The 18,378-nt window shown below is 39.4% G+C and overlaps 1 protein-coding gene across 2 annotated transcripts; it reads right to left on the reverse strand.

The window, feature by feature from the left end:
• Nucleotides 1–456: 456 nt before the first annotated feature.
• ppp1r36 (protein phosphatase 1 regulatory subunit 36) lies at nt 457–15,591 on the reverse strand. 2 transcript variants are annotated; one of them, XM_012969251.2, is made up of 11 exons: nt 15,505–15,591; nt 15,009–15,073; nt 14,816–14,902; nt 12,547–12,659; nt 9,987–10,053; nt 9,484–9,582; nt 8,215–8,355; nt 4,969–5,011; nt 2,807–3,012; nt 2,528–2,722; nt 457–1,132 (listed from the first exon to the last, which is right to left on the reverse strand). In XM_012969251.2, exons 1-11 carry the CDS (start codon nt 15,511–15,513, stop codon nt 904–906), a joined length of 1,254 nt encoding a protein of 417 aa, XP_012824705.1. In that variant the 5' UTR covers nt 15,514–15,591; the 3' UTR covers nt 457–903. The 2 variants fall into 2 exon arrangements, with proteins under 2 accessions (XP_012824705.1, XP_002938846.2); XM_002938800.4 differs by having other exon boundaries at nt 15,000–15,073; nt 15,505–15,590.
• Between the last annotated feature and the right edge of the window lie 2,787 nt (nt 15,592–18,378).

Here is an 18,378-nt window from a genome sequence, read left to right on the forward strand (position 1 = left end):
AGAAGAGGATGGATGCTTATATACCGTACCCACTGGTCCTGTTGACCCTGCGCATCATTATTTAGATCCCATTTTTATTCTGAATTGTTAAATTATTAGGGTCATTATTTCAAAGGACCCTGCTCACAAGAGCTTACAATCTAGATATAAGAGCTAAATATATATTTTACTTACTAGGCTTGCAGTTTTACCTATATCTAACCTTCCATTTTTTACCTGGCTGACTGGCCACAAGCTTCCCTATTATCTCACATAGGCTTCCTGTTGTGGCAAACACAGGCCACAACGGAGCCCTATACATGCCACCATCCTCCTGGTAACCTAATGCTAGCTGCAGAGCACAGCCAGAAACTAGATGCAAATGCTATTTAAAGAGTATTAAGGGGTGTGCTTCTGTACCCCTTACTGTCCTAGTATTTATGTCAAGGATCATACTAAATAAACTCTTACATCTGCCATAGTTGTTGTCCTTGTTTATTACATGTAACCGCTAGATGAGTGTAGTGTAGTCAGAGGAGTACAAATAATTTCTGCTTCCCTGGAACCGAAACATCACAAAACACATACACCACTTAAAGTCTACTGTGCTGTAGCGTCTGTTTTCATCCGAATTTCACTACATCCACAGAGCACTCTAGGTCATGTTCTGGCTGTGGTGGGTGGGCAATTTTCTATGTTTTTCTGTGGGGAAGAGTCTTAAAGTCTGCTCTTTAAAGCCCAAGTATGACCAATTGACTGTGCTGTAGAAGATATTTTAATAATTGATTTAAAAAATATTCATGTCTGTATTCATCATGAAAAATTCCAGGAAAAGCACTGGTTAGGCATGGAAAAATCCATTTCATGAGTTAGATGTACACAAAGCTAGATAAGGTGCAAAGCCACAGACAGGTCTGGAGAAAACTAATCTGTGTCAGAGTAAGCTGCTTCAGTGGTTGCTCTAGACATAATGCTTTGCCGACCTGTTCCTGGCCGTACGTGAGACTGGTGAGAGGGCAGGCCACGTGAATAGAATGAAGCTGTGCTTTTATCCCCTCTTGTTTCAGGCTTCTCCTCCTCCTCTTCCTCTGCCCCTACAGGGATGAGGCTATGAAGATGGAAGTTTTTCAGAGGTTCTCCTAATATTCCAATCCTTTGCGGGCAAGAAGCACAGAGTTAAGGACATGTTAGCTGGATCTAGTTGTGTCTTGTTTTACTATTTCTGGCAGGTGGACAAAACATTGCAACACTAGCTGATATTGATTTACTTTTTCCAGCAAGTTAAAACTTCTTTGGTGATATTTAAATTTTGTTTTTTACCCTTAGGCTGTTCTCACTCCTTCAATACACTCAGCAGACTTCCACAAACCAGTGCTTACGAGGGTGCATATGGCAAGTGTCTCTTCTACACAAACTGTAACTGTTAGCAGCCATAATTAAGCTGTGCACAATTACCTAATGGTCTCATTAGTATTGTACTTTATATGCCAATCAATTCTATGCTACAGCATGTCTTCCTTATACATACATTACACCTATATCCCTTGTTTTATATTTTTACTGTAGACATCTTTTAAGGGAAAGCAGTCTGCAGCATCCATGCATTAATCAACCTTTCTGAACTATTGGTTGAAGAACCCAAAAATTAGCCTGTGTATGGGTGAATAGAACCAAAATTTGTTAAAAAAACACAGAAACCCCTCATATACATATCACTGCAATCCGTTCCTTCAAAAAGTATAAATAAATACTTTTTATATGCTGAAATCCAGCTCAAAACATTTTTTCTCCTTCTGCATCATTTGAAATCCTGGCAGGGGAGAAGGGACTAAAACACTGATATTACAAATTGTAACAACTTCTTCACAGATTACAGACAGTATGAAGGAACTACATAACCCACAATGCATTGCATTGATGTTCCTTTCCTTCATGTGTGCAGGAGATTGTGGGATTTGGAGGATGCAAGCTGAGAGCAGGACAGTCGACTACTGTTACAGTTTTTTTTTGACTCTCAAAGTAGTCAGCCAGATCAGCAGGAGAACAGGGGGCTAGGCTAAAAACCTTTAATGTGTATCACCATACCTTTATGGATAATTGTCTTTTTATAACCCAAACTATGTTTAGCTCTGTACTTTTTAGGCTGATATCTCACTGCGCATTAGTCACCTGCGACAGATCTCTGCTATCGCGGGCGACTAACCACTGCAAAATGCGTTTCCACCAGCAACAATAGGAAACACTGGTGGAAAAGCCTTGTCATTGCTTCGGTTTGTCAAAGTTAAGCAAAGTTGCCTGCAGGAGGAAACTTTGCAAGACTTCGGAAAACCGAAGGCCTTTCCACCAGTGATTCCTATTTGTGCCAATGGAAAGGCATTTCAAAGTGGTTAGTTGTCTGTGATAGCAGAGATTTATTGCGGGCCACTTACATGCTCTGTGGGACATCAACCTTAAAGTAGTTGATTCAGACAAGGGTACACTATGCTGTTATTTATATATAAATGATGGGAAATATAATTCTAAAGCAAACTATTTTTCTGTTACTAACCTTGGTGTAATAAAGGAAGGAGACATATCAAGCCAGTTCACTGTATCTGAGACCCCCAACTGGCTACTTGGATGTAGGGTGTGTTTGTGGAAGAGGTAGTTGGATCTTTCTTTGGGTGAGGGGATTAAGGAGGTGAGTGTTGGAGAGCACTGTGTCAGGATACTCTTTATTGCAGGTCGCTTAATACTCTCTTTCCTGTTCCCAAAGAAAAACACAATTGTAAAGAAGTGAAAAAAGAGGCTTATTTATCAGTAACCAAGCAAAGTTCTTCTGTTTTACCTGTTCTCTACATAAGTTGTTTTCTTCTTTGATTTCTTTTTTTCCACATATATGTTCCAGCTTTGATCTTTGGGGACATCTTTTGGTCGTAATGCAGGATTAAATGCATTGGAGCGTAGAAGCCTACCAACTTCCTCTTCGATTACATTCAGATCCTTACGTCTAAATACAACCCAGGCAATGTATATACAGTAGCTGTATAGGCACTACAAGAATTCAAGCATAGAAAGGTGTATGAAAACCATAGGTTGCTAGTAGGAATGCTAAGCAGTTGTAGTGGTTGTAGTCTTGTTTTTTTACATTGGGAAGTAAAACGGGCTCCGTTAAAGATTCAACAAGAGCAGGAAATAGCCCCCAGAACCAAGGGGCCATGTTTTTACATGGTATGAAAAATATCCTACCACTCAAAATTAATTATAAAATGTATTAGGCCTTACACATTTCATACCCAGTGTTCTGTAAAGGTGTATATAACTAATGCAGATTGTTGAAGTGATTTCGAAGTCTTATATTGGCAGCCTTAATAGGAAATGCTTTGCATAAATGAAACATAGTGACCAGTGAACTAGCTCTATATATACTGATAAGTATCTTAGCATTTCTCTTCCATGACACATGTATGCAAAGTTAGGGAAATATTTTCTCTGGTAATAGAACACTGAATAGACTGTATAAAAGGTAATGCAATAAATTTTAATAACATTCCTGGCCTGCTCTAGCAAAATGAAATATTGTGCATCCCCCAAAATAACATAAATACATGGGGAACTAAAGGACAAAAAAAAACTAGGGCTAGAAATGCTTACGTTTCAGCTTACCAGCTCAGCAATACAGCACCCCATAGCAGTAAAGAACCATTCCACTGATTCCATCCTCAAGAGCTAATGTCAGGTCTGGACTGGGAGTCAAAATAGGACCTGGCATTTTAAATACACAGGCCCAAAACAGTCTCCCACCAGCCCAATAAATAGTGACTGCCTATGGCATTTTAAAGCAGCCCCTATGGCATTTGCCAAAATCCACAGATTGCCAGTCCGGCCTGAGAGCTACCCATCTTTTCCCTGTGCTATATCACTGCACATGCTCAGTCTGATCTGGTTTTACAGCTTTAGGATGAGACAAAATATATACCCATTAACTATTCATCTCTGATGCAGATAGCTAACTTCACTGATTTTTATGCAACCTAACATTAGTTGATGTGTGGATCAGATAAACTTACCTGTTCCACAAAATCTCATTATCCAATAATGTAAAATCTGATTTTAAAAAGTTGGATGGTTTGCTTTTATACACCATAACTATAGGGGGAGCAAACCACTCATGCACAGTATGTGTCCACTGATTCCCTGTTCCTGCCCGTAGCAATTACATACAGATAAATACAGTAACTGGTGCATGAGGGGGCCTGTGGGTGGTTGGGGGTCCTGGGGATCCCAAGATACACCCCTGTCTATATGGCAAATTCTTTTATTTTCAAATTCTACCACAAAAAAAGAGTTGCATTGAGGCAAATTTATCAAAGTTAAAGAGTGATTTTTTTTTTTTATTGACTGTCTTTATTTTTCCTTTTTTTAATTAATATAAGGGGATAAAGAACCAGAAGCTTTGTAACATTTACCGTGTTTTCCAGGCACTCTGAAAACCTGTGATAACTTTTCTTGAGAACTGAAAGAATTTTTAATCTGGCAATCTAGTCCTAGAAAAAGTAAATTTGTTTTCACTTTGGAAATATACAAGAAAAGAATACTACATTTGTAAATATGTCAAGACAATTCTTTTTTTCACTTAGGATAAATACTAGAAAACAATTATAAATAGGGCAAATTTTCTGACTGTGTAATTTTTCATGATAAAATTAAAAAATAAAGGATATTTCTGAGACCTTTGATAAACCTGCTCCTTACGTAGGGAACCTAAAACCAGTAAAGACGCATTGTTGATTATATAGTAGAAATGCTCACATTGCCATCCCTGAGATATTTCTGCCTGGCAGCCTCAGCATCTGCTATAGGTAGTATACAGCCACCCGTCTGAAGCAGCTGCAGGTGGGGATGCCATTCATCTTTTGATACCACAGTTCAACAGTGGCTGGTAAGCAATGTCACAGGATCACATTCAACCAACTTATTTTGGATATGTCTCATAAAACCTGTAGTTACCTCATAGAATCTGCGATCCTTATTTGTTGCTGATGCTTTGTTCCTGTTAAATAAAAATAGGGTAACACAATTTAGATTTAGTTAATTTCCTAAACACCTACAAAATACTACACTAGATTTGATAAGAAATGTGAGATTTTCCTTATTGGAGTGTGAACTATTGTGTATATAAAAAGCTCTTATTAATGTGGAACATAAACTGCCATGGCGCCAGCCATTAATACCGAAAACAATGCCAACAAATTAGAAACTTGGCAGCAAACAGCTTCAGCAGAAATACACTGGCCACCTCCCATTAACTGCCAGAGTAAAAGAAAATAGTCCCTTAAAGGGGCAATTCACCTTCAAACATTTTTTAATATCTAAGTAGAGTTATCCTAAGGCAGTGCTGTCCAACTGGCGGCCCGTGGCCCCCCACCTGTCTGGCTGCTTTGATGGCTTACCTATGTGTAAACTTTAAATGTTATCAGTACTGAGATTAACTGCCCCCCTGCATTGCTCACACCTCAGATTCAGGCTGTAAACCCCTGTAATTGTTTAAACATGTAATCCCCTGTACTATTCACACCTTTAAGCCTGCCTTGTGGTTTTCACACCTTTTAGTTGTCGCATTGTTCACACCTCAGGCTCAGACTGAAAGCACCCACATTGTTCACTTGTTTACACCTCAGACTATACTATAGGAGCAGTGCCAGCATTGTGTCACTGTATGTACTGCCTGCCCTATACTGCTTGTGTGTATGGCAACATATAATTACACACCTTAGGGGCCATATAATGACTATTTCCAAGTGCAAACAAACTCCCAAAACAAACCCCTGCCAGTTTCACCTCCCGCAGGCAGCATAGGGCAGGCAGAGTATGGCACACACAGGCAGCATAGGGCAGGCAGAGTATGGCACACACAGGCAGCATAGGGCAGACAGAGTAAGGCACACACAGGCAGCATAGGGCAGGCAGAGTATGGCACACACAGGCAGCATATGACAGGCAGAGTATGGCATACACAGGCAGGGTAGGGCAGGCATAGTATGGCACACAGATAGGGTAGGGAATGCATAGTATGGCACACACAAGCAGCATAGGGCAGGCAGAGTATGGCACACACAGGCAGCATAGGGCAGGCAGAGTATGGCCCACATGCAGCATAGGGCAGGCAGAGTAGGGTATGCCCTATGCTGCCTGTGTCCCATACTCTGCCTGCCCTATGCTGCCTGTGGGAGGTGAACCTGGCAGGGGGTTTGTTTTGGGAGTTTTTTTAGCAGTTGGAAATAGTCATTATATGGGCCCTAAGGTGTGTAATTATATGTTGGGGATTGCTGTGCTATCCATAGGGGAGGAGGCATACTCTGCCTGCCCTATGTTGCCTGTGTGTATTTAATTTTTTATGTAGCATTTTAGTTTGCAGTGTAAACTGTTGTCTTGTTGCTATAGTTCCCACTGACCCTAGCAACCAGCAGTTTCTGTGACAGATAGGAAAATTAACTAGATATCAAAGTGGAAGTGCTTTACCTAATGCAGATAGCGGCAGTGGAAATGAATGACAGGTGGGGAAGGACAATTTAATTCCCATGGATTTGCTGTTTCAGTCAATAGGGCATGTGTGCCCTAGGCTATACAGATTATATAATTATCCAAACCTTATTGAACATGCCAAAAATATTATCTATCTCAGCATTATGCTGCACACATTTTTCTAGAATGTGGTGCCAAATATATAAAGCCAATCTAGCATAACGAAGACTGAAAGGTTTCCCTCTAAAATGTCATTTACTCCTGTTAAAACAAGCAAAGCCGCGTTCATATTGTGAAATAACGATCTTGCACATATCTACTGGCTTTAAGACAAGAATGCATACAGTGTTAATAAACACTGCCAAATACAGAGCCTGATTCTGAGTAGAGCAAATTCAGTGCTCTAAAGAAAATGGCCCCAGCAACAAAATGATAAAATAGCAGCACTGTACCAAGATACGGAGTTCATTTGTTCACATTGTTTTACTAGTGTACAACAAACAAGTACATGATACCATCTCGATATACAGTAAACAACTCTTTTTTAAAATCAGCAGCAGTGACATGGTATTGCATTTCCTATACTGCATATAATCACACCATAAAAGTGTATATTCTGGCAATCAATGCCATATGATGGGTTTATCATCAAATTAAGGCTGTGTTCCAAAGGAGTGTTCCTCCAAACACCATAGCAAATTGTGAGACAGCAGAGAAGAGAGAAAAGATATTCCTTCATTTGGCTTAGTCTGGGACACATGCCTAATAGATGTTTTATTTAATAGAATTACATTTTCTAGCCTACACATATGGATGTTGTAGTTGGTTCCATTTTGAATAAATGTGTTTAATGGTTTGCAGTAGCACAGTTTGTTAAACCTGTAAAATACTGATCCCTCAATAACTGCATTTACAGATTGCTGTAATGGGAACCAATTTATGACAGTTTTCAACACTTTCCACTAATTTACAAAAAAATTGCAGCAACAGAGCACAAGGCAGTTGCCTGTTATATTCCTAGACCTGTAAATGCTAGACTATTCTTATGAATAAATAAAGTATGGCTCTATTTAAAAGGAACAGTAACACCAAAAAATTTAAATATATCAAAGAAATTAAACTATTAAGTACTGCTGCCCTGCACTGCTAAAAGTTGTGTTTGTGTTTCAGAAACCCTACTATAGCTTATATAAATACCCTGATGTGTAGCCATGGGGGGCAGCCATTCAAATGGAGAAAAGGCACTGGTTATATAGCAGCTAAGAAATAAACTCTGTAGAATACAATGGTGTCTTATCTGTTATCTGCTATGTAACCTGTGCCTTTTCTCCTTTTTTCCAGCTGGAATGGCTGCCCCCATGGCTACACAGCAGCTTATTTATATAAGCTATAGTAGTGTTCCTAAAGCAAACGCACCAGTTTTACCAGTGCAGGGCAACAGTAAATTATATTTTAATTACAATTTCATTTTTTGGTGTTACTGTTCCTTTGGTGTAGTGCTGTAAGACAGATGTACTTTGCTGCTAGATCTCTGCTGCTGCGCTCACACCATTTCCTAGGTTAGCACCCTGGCACTTTGATTGAGTTTTACTGGCACATTTAAATATAGAAAAATCACTAGGCCTTAACCCTTGAGAAGAGTGGGTACCAGTCATTCCTATTAGAAGATGTTGCGTCTCCATGCCAAATTAATTGCATACGAATTAACATTACTAAACTATTTTATATTACTTTCCACAGGCCATGTGGTGCTGTTCCATCATTCCTTCTCCGAGCACAATAATGCAGTACAGATGAGCAAAGTGCTTTAGGGCACTCTCCATTCTTGTCAGTACTTCAGTTATTTCTTGTTTTTCAAAAATACTAGGATTTCTGGGGGAAAAAATGAAGCACTGTCAGCAGAAAACTGTAGCAATGTAATCTTATTCCTGAATTTATCCTCAAAATCTAATACATTCCACCTGTCAAATATGTACTTTTGTTTCATGTTATAAAGGATTCACTAAAACTTAAATGTAAATATTTGGTTACAATATATTATATTAAAATTTGTACATTTGCTTTATAGATGCCAATAACAAACTGGAAAATGTTTTCAAATAGTAAAAACAAATAAATTAAATGGCAACTAACTAAATAATAATAAATAATAAATTGATGTTTGCATAGAGTTGGTGGGCGCATCTCATTGTACATTTGCACCAGGCAGATACACAACTTCTGAGAGGAGAAAAATGCCATTAATTAAGAGTTCCAATGAGTTGAATTTACACTCTATTGGGTTTGATTGGTTGATATGGGTTACTGCTTCTGGGCAAATTTAGTGCCTTTTATTACATAACCCCAATAGAGTGTAAATTTAATTAATGGCATTTTCTCCTATTAGAAGTTGTGTAACAACCTGGTGCAAATGTAACCCATTAATTAAGAGTTCCAATGGGTTGAATTTACACTCTATTGGGGTTATGTAATAAAAGAAACTAAGTTTGCCCAGGAGCAGTTACCCATAGCAATCAATCAACAGTTAGAATTTACTGGCCACCTGTTTAAAAGCAAACATCTTATTGGTTGCTATGGGTTACTGCTTCTTGGCAAATTTAGTTACATGTGGGGAAATGTCTCCTGAGGCAGGGTTTTTTTGCCCTTTAAATTTCTTTTTTGTTGCACTGATATAATAAATGTCTGACATAATTTCACATAATCAATATAGTTTGACATAATCAATATGGTTTGTCATTAAGCATCCATATTTTTTAGCATTTCACAAAATGTGTACATCATTACAATGTAGTGAGCTCAATCCACCTCATTCAGTGGTGTTAGTGTACAAAGCAGAAGCTGCGGTTGCAGGGGGTCCAGGAGGACTTCAGGGTCTGCTTCCTCTATAACTGTAGAGGCCCCCTTCTTATCCGCTCTTCTACCAGAGGGAGGGGCCCATTGTCGAGTTACACCACTGACCCCATTCCATCACCTAAAACATATTTGGCATAGGATACTTACAGCATCAAAGATTTTGGCTTGGTTTCAAGGGAATGCTTCTGCAAATAGCAGGAAAGATAATAAAGTAGGGCCATAAGGAATTCATCCAGAAGCTGAGATCTAAATCCAAAGAGAAATAATGACATGGCAGATATAGCATAGGCACAATAATCAGTCTTTCTCGTCAGATCACATAGCTGTTGAGCTTGCATAGTGCTTCTAATATTTCGCAACCATTACAAATTGTCTTAGAATACGCTTGTCTACATTATAATAATTGTAACTTGAACGAGCCCTAGTTAAGTGGAAGAAATAAGAGGGATCATTATTTATTCCCCAGGGCACAAGTGCTAGAGCTTGGAGGGTGCAAGAGAAAGTCCCTTAGTGCTCACTTGCCAAGTACTTGCTCTATTTGTAATCAAACATTTCACCTCTCTGTTTAAACAGGATAACTGATTTTAGTTATATTATTAGGGAAAGAATAATGATATTACATTGAAGGGATGGGCCCGGCATTACTTTACCTTACAGCTGTAGAAAATGAAGTTATGCATTGTCTTTCCTGTTCCTGCAACAAATTTAAGGCAACACCTGGGAAATCAAACAAGTTATGACAAGGTTAGATGAGTTGTTTCAATAAATTTCAATAAGAAGTGATCACAAAAAGGCTGATTTCTTGGCCAAAGTTTCAGCCAATTACCACTTCTGAGGTACATATGAACAAGGAACTAATCCTTCAACCCATATTACTATAAACTGATGTGCAAAAAAGCAGCAATTGTATTAAGTGACTGCAAGCTTTTTTTGCAAGTAAAAAATCTATTCTACCCTGCTCCGATAATTGCCCTATCCTTCCCAGCGCTTATTATTTTAAATGCTTTATTAGACAATACCTTGTAAAACATTGCATCTGGTCATTTCAAATACAGCGATACAGAATCCACTATGCGTCAATCGATTGATTGATCCTAGCCTTCCTTCTGTACAGGCAAACAATTGACTTCTGGTTTTGGAGTCGGGCTAGGAGGAAATGTCGACCGTCGCACAGTGGATTCTGCATCTCCTGGATCGCCGGATCGCCATATTTGAAATGACCGGATACAACGTTTTTACGAGGTATTTTCTAATAAATCATTTAAAATAATAAACGCTGGGAAGGATTGGGCAATTATTGGAGCAGGGTAGAATAGATTTTTTAGAGTTATTTTTCCTTTAATTGCTAAGAACATTGGTTGTGTATATACTTGGTTATGGGGTGCCAGATCTTCTTGCAGGCATACATGCTACTAGCAGCTTCTGGACACAATGTTTATGTATGAACATATGGATGCATTTTAGCACAACAGGTGCATTGATTCTTAATTGTCAATGGGTAGGAAGTGATTTAGGATATATAATGAATAGCACTGCAATAACCTCGCTTTAAGAATAGTTACATAGTTACATAGGGTTGAAAAAAGACCAGTGTCCATCAAGTTCAACCCATCCAAGTAAACCCAGCACACCTAACCCACACCTACCAATCTATACACTCACATACATAAACTATAAATATAACCACTAGTACTAACTGTAGATATTAGTATCACAATAGCCTTGGATATTCTGATTGATCAAGAATGGTGTCACTTTACTTGCTAACTAGAGTGTTCATCTATATGCCCTACACTATGAATGGCCATGGCCTCCTAGTTATCTTTAAACACCTACTATTTAGAAAAACCTATTAAATCACTCAAATCTCCAGACACAAGTAGACTTGCAACCCAAAAACCTTATAAACAGCCAACTGTAAAATGACCCCCCCTCCCACTCAACACATGTTTGTCATAAAGGAGAAGAGGATCAGATTGATAGAGACCATTAGGGCATAGCTACAGGGAAAGGCTATGACCACAAGTTACTGTGGATCCCCTGGGTGGAGTTCAAGAGACAAAAACTGGGAACATTGTTAACGACCTCAATACGATTCTAAGAGCCTTACTACTGTACACCCCACCCCATTTTCTTCCCTATAGTTTGCTTTCCCAACTGATCTCCACAATCCCTAGCTTAGGCTAACCAAGGCCAAGGCTTCCCTCCAAAACACAGATAGGCAATCGTAGCCAGCCAGCAGATGTCAGAAAATTACACTAACTATCATTCTGATTGAAGTGTGGGAAATCATGTTTGATGTACATTACTTTTACACTACTTTGATATACTGTGTGTTGATTGCAAATGGTTGTACACATAAGCTATACTTGTTTATATTTGTCTCTGAAAATTTCTATTTAGGAAAACTAATAAACTTTAAATAAAAAAGGAATGGCCATGGCCTTCTTAAAGTTGATTAAACCTCTGTAACCCCAAACTTTGGTGGAAGTTACTTTTTGCCGCCTAACCCGACCTCAGCCTGCAAGATCACAATTATATCTGCTTTGCCCTTGGAATTGTAGTGTAGGCTTCACAGTGATAACACAGCAAAATTCCAGGGCTACATAAGGGTGTCAATGAAGAACAGAGCTAGTGTGGTAATCCCTTCTCTCTTGCACAGGATATCAGTGGCTATGAAGAAGAGTCATGGTTATGTTTAGGGATCACCAATTATTGGAGGAAAGTTTACAAACCAATAATTTTTGATCAGTCTATGGACCCTAGTGGGAAACATGGAGATGGACATGGGTCCATCTCCATGTTTCCCATTAGGGTCCATAGACTGAGAGGTTTTTGAGGCCTTTGTACATGTTCAGATCAAAATTTGTTTTAATATGTTAAATTCCAAACTGATGCCAAGACAAAGGATTGTTGCTTGTCTTCTAACTAGAAAGTATAGCATAACCCCTGGCTCACATAAGCAAGGGCAAGTGAAGAGAAAATAATAAATGTCAGGTTATACAGACAAGGCAAATAATGAATGTGCTTCACAGAAATAAATGTTCCCTCTTTTATCTGTAAAAGTAAATCACTGAAACACAACTACCTTTGTAACGATAGCACCAAAAGAACCAATAAATATTATTCATAATGCATTTTACCTGCTAATAGTACTAGACCAAACCTACACCCCATAAGTATGGTTACAAAATGATTACTGTTCCTTACACTTGACATCTTCTAGTGTGACATACTCGTCTCGCTTATTGGCTTGCCTGGGAGATTTGGGCATTCTGTCATTGAAAATGGGGGATTTAGCTCCAGGTAGAGCGCAGAAGTAACTGGAAGTAAATGAGAGAAATATAGAAGCAAATGAGAGAAATATACTACGATGTGTCAGGGGAGACACCATGGTAGACGTAGGTATTTTATATAAATTCAATATTTTATTCTTTAGAGCAAAAGGTCTACAGATAAAGAGAACTATTGCAAAAATTAAATTGCAATAGTTTAATCACACTGAAATAATGTACCATTTTTTAAATAATCAAGTTACTCTTTACTATCTCCCTCTAAGCATCTGTCTCTCTTCATTCTTTCTTCACAGCACAAAAAAATCGAACAACATAACTGACTTTGGCACAAATCCTGCATGTAGAGAGTCAGGATTTTAGGTGATGTTTAAAACGTGAGCTTTAATACATTTTCTAGGCAAAAGGAGCACACCCAAAGCATGTATTAGCCCTTACTGTTAATCAAAATCAGGCTCCCCACTACTGCATGAAGAGAGCATAAACAGAGACAGATGCTGAGAGGGGGATAGTAATGAGAAACCTGGTTATTTCAGAAATGGTACATAATTATTTTTAATTGCTTATATTTAGAAAGACAAAGCTTATATTACATTTTCATGATAGTTCCCCTTTAAGGCAATAACCCTACATACTAGGGGTTGAAATGCCTTATGTTGTAGGTCTTATAGTGTTTATAAATGAATATATAATAAGCATGTGGACGAATTAAACATTCTGTTAAAGTGACAGCTGCCCAACTGTTCTCTGCAGTAGATTTCTTCTATTTTAGAGTTCTAAATACATTTTGGAGTTCTGCAATTACCATTTTATTATTATGAGATAATAAAATGAAAATTAGCCCAGCGGCCCATTTTCCTTTCAAATTTCCATATCATCATGACGTTGCTACCCATTTTGCAGCAAAAGCTATATAACAATTTGCTTCAGCTTCTTTCTGATGAGATATTCAGGCCATTGCAATGTTCATCCTAGGGCTGTGCTATGGCTGGTTTGGAAGCCAGCATTTCCCTGCCAATGTAACCTTTCATACTTCAATGTCACAGTCACTGTAGCAGAATAGCTGCAACATGAGGATAACACTGCTCCAGTGGATTATCAGTCTTACACAAAGGCTTTCTTTATGCTCGTAGCCTCTAGTTAAACTCAGTTCTTAAAAATGTATATCCAATTGTAAGCACTTGGTCTTGTTATTTTTGCACTTGGGACATCTACATAGCTCTGCATTACCAGGGAAGTGTTGGCACACTGACTATATACATTATGCATTTAAATACAACCAACATGCCCGTTACCACATTTTATTTTCCATTATGTTTCTGTCAGATGTATTTGTCCATGGTATTATTTCAGAACTAAAGGCTAAAAAAGAACATGGTTATATATGTTGTATTTTATTTACTAAACTTGCTATACAAGTAAGGTTCGGACTGGGCCAGCGGGACACTGAGAAAAATCCCCTTGGGCCCCAGCCATTATGGGCCCCTGCTGACCCAGGCCCACTTCCCTGCCTGCGTTGCCCCGTCAAAGATGTAAAGATGCAGAAGTTACGCAATGCAGCATGCGTTGGGAGGCGGGCCTGGAGATTGTAAGAGGGGCCCTTAAAGTCACAGCCCCAGTTGGCCACTGCTGCTAGCCCAGAGGTACGGCAACCATGAATACCTGCATTTGGCAGCACTGTATTCATCAGGATTTGGTGTGGGAGGAATGCAGGTCTCTCCATGTCATGCCTAAGGATGTTGCTGCCATCAGGCTGCAGTGCCCAGTGGGTGACCAGGGGCGACAAAAGCCACTAATGGTAACTTAAACGATTACGCACTCTGCACTAGAAGTACTGAAATTTATATTTAGAAAACGGAATTTTGGTTCATCGAGTTTAGAGAGTGCAATTGTGCCCTCTGCACTAGTGATGCAGCCCCCTCCTTGTTCCCCTCCAATGCTGAAAAGATATTCGGGGGGGTGAGTTTAAGAGGGGTGGCTGCCTCAGGCGGCACAGGTGCCAAAATAGCCCCTGTAGGAGCTGACCGATTCACCTATGGTACCTATGGTGTAACGTCTTTGTTGACCTTTAGTTTTCCTTCAATGAATAAGAAGGATCAGTTAAAGTTTTTGTAAATACTAGTTTTATTGATGTACACAACTTCACATTATATTTATAACATATTATACATTGCTATGGACAATACCTGTCTGGTGCTTTGGTTAGATTATCCTGGAAGTGTATTGCTCTGCCCTTTTTAATTCTTTCTCTGGAATCTGTAAATGCGTTGTTACTACAGAAGGAAAATAAAGATGTATATGAGTTGGGCAAAGAAATGATGAATAAGTAAAAGAGTGAATGAGTAAAAGAATGAATGAGACAATGCATACCTCATATACCTTGAAAATTCCAACGTTTTAGTGTCTTCCTTCCAAAACCAGTGTCCAGGATTTGGCTTTATTGTCTAAAAATAAAGTTTTGTAACCTTTAACTACAGAGTTTACAGGTATAAGACCCCAGGTTTATTATGTCAGGTATGCATTTGACAACATTTTTTTAATTATATCTTAAAGTATGGTTGCACAACATTTAACCCCAAAATGTTGCACACCCAGTGTTGTTTAACAACCTATCCCTGGTCTGCCTGATCATCTTATTCTGATTTGTGCTTGCCATACACATGGATGGTGAAAGTACTGGAGTACCCTACTTCACATTTATGGTATTTCAAGAACAAATAGGCCCAAACAGGCCCCCACAAGCCCACTAACTTGGAACTGTCTACAGAATCTGACAGCAGCTCCTCAGATTCCTGGTTATAGAACAGCTCATTGCACTGAAGAAGAACTACCTTTTCTGCTTATTGAGCAGAAAAGGCTACAGAAATGTACTCACAGGATCCATGGACTCTCACAAACCAGGCCACGCTTACATGCAATCACTTCTCTTGCTCTGTTTATTTTGTTGCATCTGTTGCCAGAAGCAACCATTACTGACTGACAGGAATGAGGCGGAGCCAGATAGGACTGAACAAATCTGGCTAGTGAGACTAGTAGCATTTAGCTTTCATTGTCGAAAGAGAACATACAAACGAGCATGTAGCAAAAACAGGAAACATGAGTTGTGCAGCTTTTAAGGTGGAACAAATTTGTTGTTGTTTGGCTCTATTGTCCACAAGGTGCCTTTAATCTGGTACAGGGCATACTCTGCATTTATGTTTTATAAGTTATTAATTGACCTATTCTAAGCAATTTTTTTATTGGTCTTTATTACTGATTTTGGATAGTTTTTGAATTACTAGACTTCCTATGTCCAGCTAGCAACTAAAAGGTTGTAAACCAAAACACAGATCACATGTGTGGGTATATCATGATTCATGATTGTTAATTCTGTTTATTCTTCTTTTTACGCTGATTTGTCCAAATTGCTGCCTGGGTGCATCCAGGGCTTTCACATGCTGCACCCATTTTCTGTAGTGCTCTGCCCCGTTTAATTATATACCCTCAAAGCCTTCAGGCTTTAAGTCACATAAAATTCACTTCTTTCATTTAAACGGCACCTTTACATGGTAAATTGCTTCCCCCACAAGGTGTAGGCTAAAAGAGCCTGCACTCCAGTTGGGGGAAACAACAAGTTTTTTTTAATAAAAAACAAATCAGTGCTAGGCTGCCCGTGCCGGGTTAGTGGCATCCACCCATCCTATGTCACACACATGCGTATAATTAGTGAGTGGGGAGTGTCGCTCATCATGCGCACTAAGTAACATGGCTGCCCACGCCAAGAGTCTGCACTGGTCTAGTGCCAACAGGGGCTGTTTTTATTAAAGAAAATGATTGTTTCCCCCAACTGGACCTCTGGTGGGGGAAGCAATTTCATTGTGATAGGTGCAATAAAGTCTATAACGTAAGCCCTCAGCAACTTAATACCCACGAGCCTGCCTACTCTGTTCACATACTCAGTAACTATTCACCTCTTACTCTGCACTTACCATCACTTAACTAACCAGTAGAAACTCTGCAAACACACTAGTTTTTTGGGAAAATGTCTGTCTGTATATGTTAACTGTTTGGTCTTGTATTTGTATGCCTTCACTCTGTAAAGCACTGTGTAAAATGGTGGTGCTATATAAATAGTAATAAGAGTAATCAGCCCTAGCAACCAAAAAGCTATTAAAGTTGCAAGTATGAGAAAAATGTAAATATACTGATACTGCTTACATTATTGCTATGTACTTTTATCCAAGACACCAGATTATTTCCAGGAATTTCCTCTGTGACAGTTCCATAAGAAGGGATTTATAGCTTATTCTTGGTCAGAATATAAAACACTGAGAAAGATTAGGGTAATGATTAGGGTGTGATAGTGGGATTCCTTCCTTGTCTGCACCAAATGATATAGGTTAATAAAGGGGACTAATATAGAAGGAATGTCTTCTGATTTAATGAAAATTCTTTCAAAACCCCCCACTAGTCCTGCCCATCTGTTCCACTTCCTGCTGTGCAATGGAGCCAGGTATTCAGCACACTGCACTGTGACATAGGAACCAATCAGCAGCTAGGTTGACCTGAGGGAACTGATGGGAGGATTCTCTCCGGAGGAAATCAGGGAGAGCATTCCCAATGTAAGGGGCAGCAAGGCAGAAAGGTTTAAGGTGGGAGAAAGCAGTAGTAGTGGGGGGCGCAACCAAGCAGTTGCTCTGTGAGGCGGTTGCTCTGTGAGGCAGCCAGGAACATACGGAGACACAAGAGATGTAGTGAGGAGCAGGGGAATGGAGGGCTTTGAAGGTTAAGAGAAGGAGTTTGTAAGATATTCTTTGTTTAATAGGAAGCCTTGATAAGGACTTTAGCAGGGGAAGGGCCTGAACTCTCCTGGATGAGAGGAGGAGAATTCTGTCAGCAGTATTTAATATAGACTGTAGGGAGGAAAGATGGGAGTTAGGGAGTCCGGTTAGTAGCAGGTTACAGTAGTCAAGTTGGGATAGGATGAGAGCATGCATGAGCAGCCTAGCTGTTGCAGTAGAAAGAAAGGGATGGATTTTGCCAATATTGCGTAAGAAAAAGTGAGAGGTTTTGACAGTGGTGTTAATGTGGTCAGAGAAGGAGAGGCAGGAGTCAAAGACCACCCACAAACAATGCGCCGAATCGACAGGGTTGATGAGGGTGCCATCAATAGAGATAGTAAAGGGGGGGGGGGGGGTAGGACCAGGCTTAGGCAGAAAGATCATTAGTTTTTGTTAGGTCTAGTTTGAGGTGGCGTTGGTTCATCCAATTGGAGATAGCTAGGAGGCAGTTAGAGATTTGAGTCTTAAGGTGGCCACACACGTGGCGATCTGCGATCTTTCGCACGAAAGATCGTCAGATCTGCCACTAACCTTCAGGGCTGAAACAGGCAGATAAGGAGGTAGAAACAATAGGATTTCTACCTCCTTCTACTGATTCAGCGCTGAAGGCAGATTTTGGTCAGGCACCTTCTATGGCGCCCGATCAAAATCTTTTAACTGGCCCGATCGGCGAGTCGACCGATATCAGCAGCTTACACTGTATGTCTAATGTATGGAACCCACTTATTGTACAGCGCTGCGGAATATGTTGGCACTTTATAAATAAATGTTAATAATAATAATAATAAACCTAGAAATGTAAACTGTATGTTTGCACACTGGTGCCCACAAGTTTCCAACATAGAAATCACATTTAATGGCACCAAAGAGGTTGAAAATGCGTTCCTTTACCTTGGTAAATACACTTAGAAAGGTCATATTTTTATAGC

Source organism: Xenopus tropicalis, chromosome 8 (assembly GCF_000004195.4).
Source record: "Xenopus tropicalis strain Nigerian chromosome 8, UCB_Xtro_10.0, whole genome shotgun sequence".
Classification (NCBI taxonomy): Eukaryota; Metazoa; Chordata; class Amphibia; order Anura; family Pipidae; genus Xenopus; species Xenopus tropicalis.